The 13236-nt window shown below is 46.6% G+C and overlaps 1 protein-coding gene across 5 annotated transcripts in view; it reads left to right on the top strand.

Moving 5' to 3' along the window:
- CRAMP1 (cramped chromatin regulator homolog 1) overlaps positions 1-10673 on the top strand; it is a 44689-nt gene extending 34016 nt beyond the window's left edge. For 4 of the 5 annotated variants that reach the window (XM_068147010.1, XM_068147009.1, XM_068147008.1 and 1 more), the window contains exons 16-21: positions 524-702; positions 1119-1199; positions 2496-2730; positions 3042-3206; positions 3850-3995; positions 6345-10673. In XM_068147010.1, coding sequence (XP_068003111.1) covers positions 524-702; positions 1119-1199; positions 2496-2730; positions 3042-3206; positions 3850-3995; positions 6345-6509 — 971 coding nt within the window. In that variant the 3' untranslated portion in view covers positions 6510-10673. The remainder of the gene's footprint in view (positions 1-523; positions 703-1118; positions 1200-2495; positions 2731-3041; positions 3207-3849; positions 3996-6344) is intronic. The other variant, XM_068147007.1, reaches the window with a different exon arrangement.
- The last annotated feature ends 2563 nt before the right edge of the window (positions 10674-13236 follow it).

Genomic DNA, 13236 nt, shown 5'->3' with positions numbered 1-13236 from the left:
GAGAGCATTCTCTGGAGTGGGAAGATGTTTTAAGTGAATTTCAAAAGGTCTGGGTGAGGGTGATCTGCAACAACTCAAGTTCTTTATGTTGAGTCTGAATGGCTGCTAGAGGCAAGATGTTTTTAGAGCTCCTCTAGTAAAGCATAGGAAATGGCTAGAAACTGCATAAGCTGCATAGCTGCAGAACTTAACAATCTGCAGGATGGAAAAAAAAGGGGGGGGGAAATGGGAGATAAAGGCAGGGAAAGGGGAGAATTGGGATGTTTCTCTAAACTGATATACCTGATAATGTGTTAGAATGGGGCAGAAGAGTTAAACATTTTTAGCTAAAGGAGCATTTTTACTTGTGAATAGGAAGAGCTGAGCCCAGCTGATCAGGTAATTGCCATTTTTTGCAAGTGTTCAGCTTAGACTCTGGGCAGTTTTGAAAGAACATCTTGTAGATGAGTCACAACAAAGCCATTGCCCCAAGGCGAGCCTTGTAATGTGTTTGCTTTTGTTTTTCGCTTGTGTTTCACAAAAGGTGCTATTGACTTGGCAGCTAAAAGTGCTGGTATTATCCCTGGTAGCCCTGTGCCAGTCCTGGATGCAGATGGTTTGTCAGGTGTGTCTCCATTGTCACCAGACAGAGTGACCACGGTGGTGACAGGGCAGGAGGCAACAGCAGCACATCAGAATGGAGGCTCCATCAGCACTGTAGAGGTCAGAGACTCTTGAGTGTGGCTTTTAAAGTAGTTAAACGTCTTGCTCTTTTCTCATGTCATTGAGCTCTAGTAGTAATGATTTTTCAGTGTGCTTTCTCCTGGAGCTTGCTCTTGGACACTTCCATCATGGCAAACCCAACCTGTGTTGCAGTGTGTGTTTTGGGGCTGAGGGATCGAATCATCACCATCTTGAGCAGGGGTGTTTGGGACTGATGCTGTGATCTCTCCTTGTGGTTTCTGTCACTGAGACCCAGATACACATCAGTCTGTGTCATTTTCTCAGGGAGTTGATGGGTGATTTTGAAAGGTGTGAGATGTTAGAGGAGCATGGGTGAATGGTGATGGGCACTTGTCTCTTATCTCCCCATGTGCTGCAAGTGTTTGTCACTCACAGGATTTCTGTTCTGTTTCTAGGGCTCGAGCCAGGGGTGTCGGGTGCCATTCATCAGCCTACCAACACGACCTGAGCAGGAGCCAGTTCCTGATGGCTTCCAGGTAGAGTATGTGGTGAAAGAACAGCTCTCTGAACTAGGCAATGTTCTGAAAGCCCTACTGGTATTACTGGTTAAAACCCCTTTGCCCCTAGGTAGCTGCACAACATTGCTACTGTTCTGTGGGAATTGAACTCTCTAGCATCTGAAGAAATCTAGGAAAGCTGCTTAAACTAATGTGGGTGTCACTCCTTAGGAGAGCAAAGAGAAGCTGACAGGCTCTGCCCTCTGAAGAGCAAACAGGTTTTACACATTTCTAGATACACTGGAGGAGTTTAGAACTGCTCTACTCTCTGGTACCTGTGTGTTTTAAACATCTCAAAAGAAGATTTCAGCAGCTGGCAGTGCTGCTGCTCCTGTGTTGCCGAAGGAGCAATCTTAAGACTGAAAGCATGATTGCAATGCCAGCATCCTCTTCACTGAGTCACTTTATGCTGGATCCTGTGAGTGGCATAAAGTCACTGTGGTAGCACCTAAGTTGTTAAGAGCATTCTTGTCCAGTCCCCAGCTTTCTTCTCCAGGAGGATCCAGGGCCTTGTGTTAGGTCCTGAAGCCTCAGAGTGCAGTTTTCTTTTCAGTGGAAGCACTTCCCACTCTTCCTGTGACAGCCACATTTAAAAAAGGTCAAATGAAATTGGCTGGAGAGCATAAAGGAGAGGAAAGTGTGGTTTCTAGCACAGCTGTTAGGACATGAACCTGCTGAGCATTTATCTGTGGCAGTGGGGCTGCAGGTTCTGGTTCTTCCTTTCAGCACAGCCTTGGATATAGTACCTAGACAAAAAATGGCAGCTCTGTGATGAGTTATGATGAAGAGACTCCTTAAAAAAAAATCAGCTGTGTTTTGAACAGTGGCAGTGAGGAGGAGTAAGTCAGCAGTTAAATATTGGAATCCTTTCCTTCAAGCAATGACAGGGGTTTTGCCAATACAAAGGCAAATCAGTCCTTCTGGAGAGCTACCCTCTAGGTTCATCAAATCACGTTACTGCATTCTTAGGCTTGTTTCTGTTTGTAGGCTGCACTGAGCATTCCTTGGAACACTACAGCCTCATTTTTTCAGATGATTTGGCAGGCTCTTAGCTGAAGCATATTTGTTTATGCTTGCAGATGTTTTTAATTAATACAGATTTATTAAATAGTGCTAAGATGGCAGGAATATTATCTGCTGGATTATTACTCCTCTAGCTTTATTTTTTTCCCTTCTTAAAGTCTGATGTAATCTGGTGCTTAGGAGCTAACCCCTTGCTTTTCAGATTTCCAAGTCCTTGACAAATTTCTGAGCAGTTAAGTGTTTCTTTTGCAGGGCACATCAGTCCTTTCTCTGTCAGAGCTGTCCAAGACTCCCCTCCAGAATGGTCTTTCCACACCTCCACTTCCCTCATCAGAGGCTTCCAGCACCCGGCTCTCTCCTCCCAATGTTTCTGCTCTCTTGGATATTTCTCTGCCTGGCCCACCTGAAGATGTGCTTTCTCAAGGAGAGCCTGCCACTCAAATCAGTGATTCCATCATCGAAATAGCCATCAGCTCTGGTCAATACAGTAAGTCTGACCTTAGCTAACATCTTCCTGTTAACTTAAAAACCAATCTCTGGCGTCTTACATTCAGCAAAAACTCTTCCAGGAGGCAGTTCTTGGTTTGTTTGGGTTTGGGTGGGGTTTGGTTTTTTTTTAGTGTCTGTTGGAAAGAAACTGTGCCCAGCCTTCTTTATTCTTGTTTCCTATCATATGAGGGAGGAGGCTTTGTTGGTGTGGGTGTTGTGTGGTTTTGAACTTGCCAGTCGTAAATTGGTGCAATCTCCTGTAACTTTACCCCGTTGACTGAACCAGTGATTCCTGACATTGGCTTGCAGGTGAAGGTGTTTCTCTGTCTCCTGCAAAGCTGAATGGCAGTGACAGCTCCAAAAGTCTTCCGTCCCCATCCAGTAGTCCTCAACAGAACTGGATTGCCTCTCCCAGCCACGATCCCCAGTGGTACCCCAATGACTCCACAGACTCGTCTCTCAGCAGCTTGTTTTGTAAGTGTCAGTATGCAGAGAACTGCAACAAACAAAGCTCTTCCCTTCAACACCACCAATCCAGTGTTCACTAGAAATGAACCCTTTGGCAAACCATAAAACCAGCAGGACAGTTGTGGAATTCTTCCCTTGCTTCTTGCTTTCGTTTCAGCAGTGTTGCCTTGAATCCATTTTTGTTGTTGTTGTTTTTGTTTTCACAAGTCTGTTCCTGAAAAGATCTTGATGCTAGATTGGGGCCCACACCTTGGGACAAATAATTCCTTGGCAGTTCTGTGTAGTCTGTGTGGAGCCTGACTCATCAGCCAGGTTGACTCATTTTGGTGGTTTTGCCAAAGTGAAGATGCCTGTGGCTCAGCTGTTGGAAAAACAGCCTTTGTTCTGTGCTTGGTGAGCATGATCTCAAAGACTTAAGATCACTGCATTGGTTTGGGGCTTGTTTGGTGGTGTTTTTAATTAGTGTTTAATAGGGACAGTGCAGTCAGGCTCTGTGCTCTCAGCACTTTGCTGATGGTGTTCACGCCGGCAACACACTCTAAGAGAAGAAACAAATAGGTCTTCCTTTTTCTGTGTCCCTGTCCTCCCTTTTGTCCTCCCAGTTGCAAGCATTCAGTTGGTGACTTACTGCTCTGCCTGTTCTTTATAGCAAGCTTCATCTCCCCCGAGAAGGGACGAAAAATGTTGCCAACTCCTGTTGGGACTGCCAGTGGCACCTCCTTGCTGGGACCCAGCCTGCTGGACGGGAACTCGCGGGACTCTTTCGTGTCACGCTCCCTGGCAGACGTAGCAGAGGTATGTCAGCAGTCTGCACCCAGCTGCCTTGCCCAGGCTGGTGTTACTGTGGGCTGGCCACCATACTTTCCTGAGGTACTTCAGGCAAAGATGCTTTGACATCTGCACTCCAGCTTTGGTAAAACAGGGTTGCAGTCTTAATGGAAATACACACAACTCCTCGAGGGTAAAGGCACCAGAGCTGGTGCAAGAACCTGTTGTGAGCACCTTTGACCCAGGTGGGTGCTGCTAGGTTGTGTTCACCTTGTTGGACAGAACTTTGTTTCAACAAAGAGTTACATCCTTCTGGTTTGTGTATCCTGCTTTGTAGAGCAGGAAATGGAAATACTGAAGATGAGGGAAGGGTTAATTCTGATGCAGCTGCAGTACAGTTGGAGGACTGTTAGGAAAAAATAAACAGCTATTTCCTGACTGTTCCTTCGGGACCCAATAATAAGTTACCTGAGAGAATGGTAGAAGGTTCTGTGCTGCTGAGTTTTCTCTGTCAGTGGAAATATCCTTCTGTTTTGAAGTCTTTCAACGTGGTAGAGTGAAGACCAGCAGTTACTAAAGCTTGGATTTGCTTGAGGACAGAGCCAGACTAGAGGAATGAACTGTTGAGACATTATGGAATTCAGCAAGGATAGATGCCAGGTCCTGCCCCCAGGAAGGAATAATCCTGACAGCAACACAGGCTGGACACTTGACTGTTTAGGAAACAGCTCTGCTGAGGGGTACCCAAGCATCTTGGTAGACAGCACATTGAATACAGGCCAGGATATGCTGGGACAGCTAAGCCCACCATATAATGTTGTGGGCTGTTGTTTAAACATAGCCAGTAGGTTGAACAGTCATGATTATCCCACTCCACTCAACAGCTCTGAAACCATGTCTAGAATATCATGACCAGTTTTAAGCACCCAAAACAGGAAGCACACAAATTATCTGGAGCAAGTCCAGCAGAGGACCAGCCACCAAGACTTCTAGGGAGCTGAAGCACCTCTCTGTGTGGAAAAGCTGATGATATTGGACTTGTTCAACCTGGAGGAGGCTTCAGGGTGGGAGGGACCTAACTACATACTGGCGAGGACATCAAGATGATGTAGCCAGGGCCTTCACAGAGTAGTGATGCATGGTTGGAGGAACAAGCAAAAGCTGAATTGAGAAAGGTTCTGACTACACAGAAGGAAGACACTTCTTCACCCTGAGGACAGGCAGGCAGGAAACAGGCTGTCAAGAGGTGTGCAGTATCTGTCTGCACAGCTTTTCAAGACAAATATGCATGAAGCCCTGAGTAAGCTAGGTGATTCTGCTTTGAGCAGGAGTTTGAACTAGAGACCTGTTCAGATTCCTTCCAGTCTTAATTATCCTAGTTCCCATTTGTTGACTCAGTGTAACATCATTGTGTCTCTGTGGGAGTTTGCCCTGCTGGAAGGAAAATGTCGTTCCTCCATTTCCTTTTGGATTTGGATAAGGAGGTTCTGTACAGACCACCTAATCAGAAGCTGCAGTAAGCTCATGGTATTTTAATATGCTCTTGGCAGCTTCAGACTCCACACACAGCTCCACTTCCTGGCATAAGAAAGAAGGTTTCTGCTTGCTTGGTGGTGAAAATCTGTCAAGGTGTGTGTTAACTAAAGGAATCTACGATGATTTGTATGGATTGGAAGTGATACTGCAGCCCTTGATCTTACAAATGCCTTCAGAAGAAAACAGGCTAAACCACCATTTTTAGGCACACCAGAGCAGCTGTCGTGGCACATGTGGGTATCTGTGAGAATCTTCAGAGGAAGAAAGTATCATTTAAAAATGGCTTTAATGATAAGATCATTTTGGTCTCTTTGGTGTCCTGCAGAATCAGGTTTCATTTACAAATGCAGTTTTGCTGTCAGAAGTAAGAGCTGTAGAGTTGTTTGTGCAATGCATCTGCTAGTGCATCTTATGCTGCTGAGTTAAGAGACCATGGGTTGCTTTAAGAGGCTTCCACTGAGCTACAGATAAGAGCTGTTCTGTAACTCAGGATAAGGGCATCTTTCCTTTGAGGAGAAGCTGGGAATAAAGATGAGGGAGCCATGTTTCTCAGGAGAAGCAGCAGGCACAGACAGACAGAATTCCACCTGAACACAAGAAAACATCTGTAATGTGAGGGTGGTCAAACACAGAAACAGGCTCCCCAGAGAGTTTCCAGAGTTGCCATTCATGGAGATACTTCATCGCCTGACCAGACAAGGTCCAGGGCAAGCTGTCCTAGCTGAACCTACATGAACAGAGTGGTTGAACAAAATGACCTCAAGATGTCTCATCCAACCTAGAGTTCTGTGAAATTTCCAGTGAAAAGTAGCTCTTCTTTTTCTCTCCTGTCTCTTCTAGGTGGTGGATTCCCAGCTGGCCTGCATGATGAACGAGAACAGCATAGATTACATAGCGCGTTTCAACGACCTTGCCCAGGAACTGTCCATACCTGAGCCAACCCGCAGGGAAATTCTCTTTGATGGAGGAGCTGGTGGGCCCCCAGTTGGGGATCTCTCACAGTGAGTGTTTGAGACCAGCAGGCTGGAGTTGGCTGTTCAGCTGAAGTTGGAGCTTGCAGTGCTGGCTCGTGGCAAGGGCAAGTAGGAGAGAAGCAGCTGAGGCTCAGTTGTCTCTGTCTTCTGTGCTTCTTTCTAAAGGTGAAGCATTGTCTTCAAAGGTCTGAAGAAGTACTTGCCAGTCCTGGAATGTGCAATATACTGGGAACAAGAAAACATGGAATGGTGTTAGAGGAAATGGTGTGTTCCCTGCATCAGTGATGTCAGATGGCAAGTTTATGGGATGGTCCTGGACTTGTTCTTGGGAGTGGCCTAAGCAAGAAGCTCAAGCAGGAAAGGTTATTGCCAGAAGCTCCCTTACATGAGTTATTTTTTTGTGTAGTAATCAAAATGCCATGAGTTGGGATCCACATGGAAGTTGTGAAGGGTGGGGGTGGGTATGGGAACTGTTTTGCATCTTGATTTGTCCTAGTTGGCACTCTCTTAGTCAGTCAGTCAAACTGAAGTTCCTTGCACTCTCTTCAAAGGCACCATGACTCTGCTTTGTTTTGATAGACCTTTGTGTTTCTTGGGCTCTTGGTGCTCTCTTGCTGTTTAACCATTCCAGCAGGGGCACCTGCCTGCTTTCTTGTTTTGCTGGGGAGCTCTGATTCACCCTACCCCCAGACTGCATGGATCCTTGGGGAGTTTCCTCTGTCCCATGTCACAGTCATCATCATCCTGTCTGCACTCATGTTCTCCACCTTCTGAGACTGCTCACCACATTGCACAGTTCACCTCACGAGTGCTTGCTTGCTTTCCCTGAAGAACGGTTGCTTTGTAAGGCAGGAAAGACGTCAAAAGACCTTACTGGAACCACTAGGAAAGCCTTGTCCTAATTAGTCTTGGCTGTGTTGGAAACCTGTATATATTGTGCCATCCTTCTTCACTAAAACTGAGGATTTCCCTGGGAGGGGTAGCAGGAAAGAATTTTGTACTGTAGAGCAACAAATCTGTCAACCCTAACGTTGTGGAGGTCTGTTCTGGATCACGAGGAGGAGAGGTGTCAAGTTCTAGCTTAATCCTTTGCTCCTCCTTTTTTTCCTTCTTCTTCTGTGAATGGCAGGTGCTGGGTAGCCCCTGGGGTATCGTTTTCATGAGTCACTCCCAGGTACTAGTGGATCTAGTACTTCCTGTACTAAATCCCTAGGCATTCAATGTTAATGTTTTAATATTTGAAAGACCCAGCTCCTGATGCCAGCAGGTTCAAAGGAACATAAAGTTACTTTTTCTAGAGCTGGTTGCCTGTCAGTTTTACCTTTAGAACTCAGGAGACTTTTCCTATCTCCTTTCCTACTGGTCATGAGAGAGAATTCCTTTATTGTGCCCCTTTTTTAAGCACTTCTCTGCTTTTCCAGTTAGAGGATGTCCCCTGGCTATTTTGAGTAGCTCTGAACTTACCCCAGGGGCTCATCCTGTATAAACCTCAACTTAAACAAAACTTCTCCATTTCTTAGCCTATCATCAGGGGTTCCTTTTCCCAACTTGCACTATACTGGGTGGATGTAGTTCTACCTGCCTTTAGCTCCTTTTACAAGGCATTTGACTGGGAGTTTCTCCTTGTAAGCTTGCTCACGATGCACTGACTGGCTTTGCTGGTTTCCCTGTCACTTTACCCTGTAGTATGTAGATTAGGGTTTTTTTTAGCTGCTCTCTAGTTTGCCTTCTGCTTTCTGTCACTAAGAGAAAAGGTAACAAATTTTCCTTCCTGACTGCACTCAAAAAGTAGTGAGATTGGGATGGCATTGCAGGACCCCACCTCCCAGGTGGCTACATTCTCCTCTGCTATAGGAAGCACAGGGCTGTGTAACCAGGGTGTTGGTGCAGCTGGGTGTGCCCAGCAGGGAGGAAAACCTGCCTTACTAGCAGGAAAGTGATCATGACTAGAAGAATGGAGACTCTGATACCTGTGAGCTAACTTCCTGTTCTGACTGCATGTCCTGTGGGATACCAAGTCCTCCTGTCATGAATTCTCTTTCATTATTCTTACAGAGCCTTGAGAATTCTGATGCAGGTGCCAGGAAGTCATGTAAAGCTAGAATGCAGAAAAGTTGAAGGCTGTCAGAAAAATGAATGCTGAGGACTGTTTGTTCTGAGCATTCAGCCTTGGTGTGGACAGGCTGCCCATTAATCTCAAGAGCCACTCACTCTAAAACCTCTAAGTTTTATTTAGAGTTGAGCTGTATTTCAGTTTGGTCTTTCCCAGATCATTTCCTCTTGTGTTTGGCTTCTCACATCAGTCATGCTGATTATCCTTTGTGCTGTACCTCTACCAGAGTAGAGGGCTCCCACTGTGGCCCTGGATTACAGGACTTGCAGGGGGAGATGTGATGCATTCTAATCAAGTACTGTATATAAAAAAAAAGATAAAAGTCTGAACTCTCATTCTGGAGCTCTTAACATCTGCAAAACCACCCTGATGAACTTCAGTGTGTTTAGGTAGCTTGACAGACATTTCATCCTCCTTACCCATGCTGGTAACGGGGTGGGTGTGACACTGGGTTTGACTCTTAGGTTCCCTAGAGTTAAGTGCCAGTGTTGCTGCACCTCAGAGCAGAACACTTCCATCAAGATCAGGGAAGACTTTCTGCAGGTACAGGGAGCTGTCAGGCTGCACTTGATCTGCCTGGGCAGTTGCCATAGGGAAATGAATGAGGTCATCATAGTGGCTATTTTGGATGATTCCACAAGCTCAGAAAACTTCAATATACTAAACCTTTGCAAGCAGACTTGGACCACCAAAACAACAACAGTGGAAATGACAGAAGTCAGTTCAGCACCTGGGATTTTGAGGTTAGAAATGTGTTTGGCATCAGCCTCTGAAGAGCTGTCATTGGGAGACTGAGTTTAACTTCAGGAATGCGATGCTTTGCAAATTGCAGTTTAATACTAAAGCCCTTTCAGGACAGGCAGGGGGAGCTTAAAAATAACTCAGATCATTGTGGTAATTTTGAACTGATGCAGAATTTGTTATTATGTGGAAGGTCATTTGAACATGCCTCTGATTCCACCAACTTCAGATTGTAGGTGGATGTGTGCTTTACAATACTAATGCCCATCAGTTTGTGCCTAAGACTGCTAAGTGAAAAGCTGGGGGTGTAGGAGGTGTGCATGCACACATACATGAACATGTGTGCTTGTGTGTGTGTATTTGTTGTCTGCAAAACACAAAGGATTTTCAGTTCTTTCAGCTTCCCCACCAGAAGTACCAAACTCTGTGTGGCAGTGTCAGCCTGCCCCAGCTGGGTATCCTGGAGTGCTCACAGGACTGTCTTAGGTAAATGTGACTTAGCTCCTTGGGGCACTGTAAGGTGGTTGGAGAGGACAACAGACACTAACAGGCTCCAGTTCTAATATTAATGGCTTTAGGCTTTCCCCATGTCGGTTTGGTTACTCTGTGCAAGAAGCAAGTTCTGAGGAGTCAAGCAGGGTGGAGGGCAGAACATTGAGAGACTGCCTCAGTCTGGGTGAGCAAGCAGCACTGTGGCCTGCACTGGATCTGCCCACAGGTAACTGTGTGGCAGTGGGGTCTGCATCCCGATAACCCCCACAGCTTCCTCCCCTGAAGCTCACGAGCATAGGAATACTAACTGACTTTCTTGTGGCAATGCTAAGCCCTTTTGACACCCTTCTTGCTATTTCTAAGTCAAACTAAAAGGCTTGGCTCAAATCTGCTCCACAAAGGCATCTCATTCCCCAGTGCCGCAGACCCCAGAGTGGAAACTCCGCTGCGTTTCGGGCGTTACCACTCAGGCTTCGGATGCATTGATGAGGGAAAGTACTGCACTTTTTGGTTTGGTTGGGGTTGGGGTTGGGTTGGGTTGGGTTGTTTTTAACCTTTGCAAACCTTCGAATCTCTCTGAATTTCACAGCAAGGTGTGAACGTTAACCGAGCGAAACCTTGGCGCAAGCACTACGGCAATAAGTTATCATTGAGGATCACGAGGTGATAACTGCTTTAGAGCTTAGGGTTCTGGCAGCAAAACCTGAATGCTGTTTCTTTTAATAATAGTTAAGCCATATCATCTAAGGTTTCTGGCTTGGTTTTTTGGGTTTTTTTTTGAGATGTGAATTTGTTTTATAGATTATAAATATACCTTATAGAGTGTATGTATAAAGCAGAATGCCTGTCCTTACTGGTTATTTTTTTTTTGTACCATACTGTAAATTATATTATTTATTCTTTACCAATTTTGGGGGGAGAGAAAAGACAAAGAAAAGGAAAAACAAAACAAAACAAAAAAAAAAAGGTGTTTTGGTTATTTAATATAATAATACAAAGAAAAAAAAAAAAAAAGAGCTGTTAAACTTCCTCTGTTTAAATTTCCAATTCAACTTGTAAAGCTGTTTTTATTCTTGTGCATAAATACATACTAATACTTGGTCTAATTTACATCCAGCGTGTTCTTTTGCCATTCATGCCTGCCCAGGTTTGTGCCATTTCACCTTTCTTCACATGCTAATGGCCCCTCTGGGGAGGGGCAGGTGGGGGGGTGCTAGCAGATTGTGCATAAGGCCAAGCCTTCCAAGGCAAAGTTCTGGTTTCAGTGACATCAGTGGCGTACATTCCATTGATGTATCCTCTCCCAGAACCTTTGTGGCTTTGGGCTGGGTTGAGGCAGCCCCCTTCCCCACCCCTGGCAACAATAAACACTCAGACAAACGGATTGCAAAAGTGATGGAAAGTTTAAATAGAAAGCAGTGAACTTTTACAGAAAAGCAAAAGCACAGTGATAAAGAAAAATCCCAAAGCAGACCCAGAGAGATCCCATCCCCACAGGAGGGTACACCCGAGACCCCCAGGGCTCCTTCTTCCCCCTCCCATTGCTAGGCTAGTCTCAGCTGGCCAGATCTGAGACTGCCCATCCCCCCGTGGCCTTGGGCCTAGCCAGGCCCAAAGCCAGGAGACATCTCCCCCAGTTACCGGCTGACGGAGGAGGAAGAAAAGAGAGAGTGCTAGACTCCGCACTGGATCTTCTAGTGGTGCAAAGGATTGTGGTATGAAATACTACATAATTTCCTGTGTCCACCCCTCTGGGCTGGACTTCTGAACACAGGAAGTAAACATTGCAGGGGGGCACCCAGCTCAAACTGCAACACGCCACCCCTTATTTCATACCCAGCACAGGCTTTCACCGTGGTGAGAGAAGAGTTTGGCTGGGTTGTTCAGCTTTACAGCTTCCGTTTGCAGTAGTGTCTGCCAATGGGCAAGAGGACGCAGTCTCAAGCTGTGCCGGGGGAGGTTTAGGCTGGATCTTAGGAAGAAGTTGGGCACAAGCTGACCTCATGAGGTTCAGCAAGATCAAGTGCAGGGCCCTGCATCTGGGTGGAGGCAATCCCAGGCACAAATCCAGGCTGGGCAGGGACTGGCTGGAAAGCAGCCCTGAGGAGAGGGACTTGGGGGTGCTGGTGGTGGACGAGAAGTTCAACAGGAGCTCTCAATGTGCACTTGCGGCCCAGAAAGCAAATCAGATCCTGGGCTGCATCAGGAGAAGTGTGGCCAGCAGGTCAAGGGAGGTGATTCTCCCCCTCTACTCAGCTCTGGTGAGACCCCACCTGGAGCACTGCATCCAGTTCTGGAGCCCCTATTACAAGAGGGATCTGGACATGCTGGAACGTGTCCAGAGAAGGGCCATGAGGATGATCAGAGGGCTGGAGCACCTCTCCTGTGAGGACAGACTGAAGGAGTTGGGGCTGTTCAGTCTGCAGAAGAGAAGGATCTAAGGCAACCTAATTGTGGCCTTCCAGTATCTGAAGGGGGCCTACAGGAAGGCTGGGGAGGGACTTTCAGGATATCAGGTAGCAATAGGACTAGGGGGAGTGGAATGAAGCTGGAGGTGGGGAGATTCAGACTAGATGTGAGGAGGAGGTTCTTCCCCATGAGAGTGGTGAAGCCCTGGAATGGGTTGTCCAGGGAGGTGGTTGAGGCCCCGTCCCTGGAGGTGTTTAAGCCCAGGCTGGATGAGGCTGTGGCCAGCCTGATGTAGTGTGGGGTGTCCCTGCCCATGGCAGGGGGGTTGGAACTAGATGATCCTTGTGGTCCCTTCCAACCCTGACTGATTCTATGAAGTTTTTCCCAGCAAGAGAGATTGGCCATTGGAAGGTGCTGCCCAGGGAGGTGGTGGAGTCACCATCACTGGAGGTGTTTGGGAAGAGACTGGATGAGGCAGTTGGTGCCATGGTTTAGTTGATTAGATGGTGTTGGGTGAAGGGTTGGACTTCATGATCTCGAAGATCTTTTCCAACCTGGTTAATTCTATTCTATTCTAATTGGGTCAGAAATGGGTCAGTCCAAGGGGTGTCTGTCCTGAAGGCCCTGCCTGTGTCCACAATCACCAGTAGCAAGGGGAAGAAACTTTAAAACATGAACAACCACCACCAAAAAAGACCCTAAATGACAACACACACCACCCCCTCCACCTAACCAGAAGGGTATGGACTGTTGTGGAACTTAAATGTAGAGGTTGTATGCAGGTTCTCTGTTTTATATAGCTGCTAGCAGAAAAGCATTTTCACCCTGAGGACAGTCAGGAAGAACAGGCTGCCCAGACAGGGTGGTAGCAGTGTCTTCAGAGCTTTCCAGAACAAACCTGAAGAAAGCCCAAAGGAGGCTGGTCTGTCCTAGCTCACTCTGCTTTCAGCAGAAGGTTAGACTGCAGGCCTGAGGTTTCAATTCAAGCTGAATGATCCTGTGA

The sequence above is a fragment of the Melanerpes formicivorus genome, unplaced genomic scaffold, assembly GCF_026170545.1.
Source record: "Melanerpes formicivorus ecotype bairdi unplaced genomic scaffold, bMelFor1.0.p_v2 SCAF_14, whole genome shotgun sequence".
NCBI classification, from domain to species: Eukaryota; Metazoa; Chordata; class Aves; order Piciformes; family Picidae; genus Melanerpes; species Melanerpes formicivorus.
This window is presented reverse-complemented; position numbering and strand designations above follow the sequence as displayed.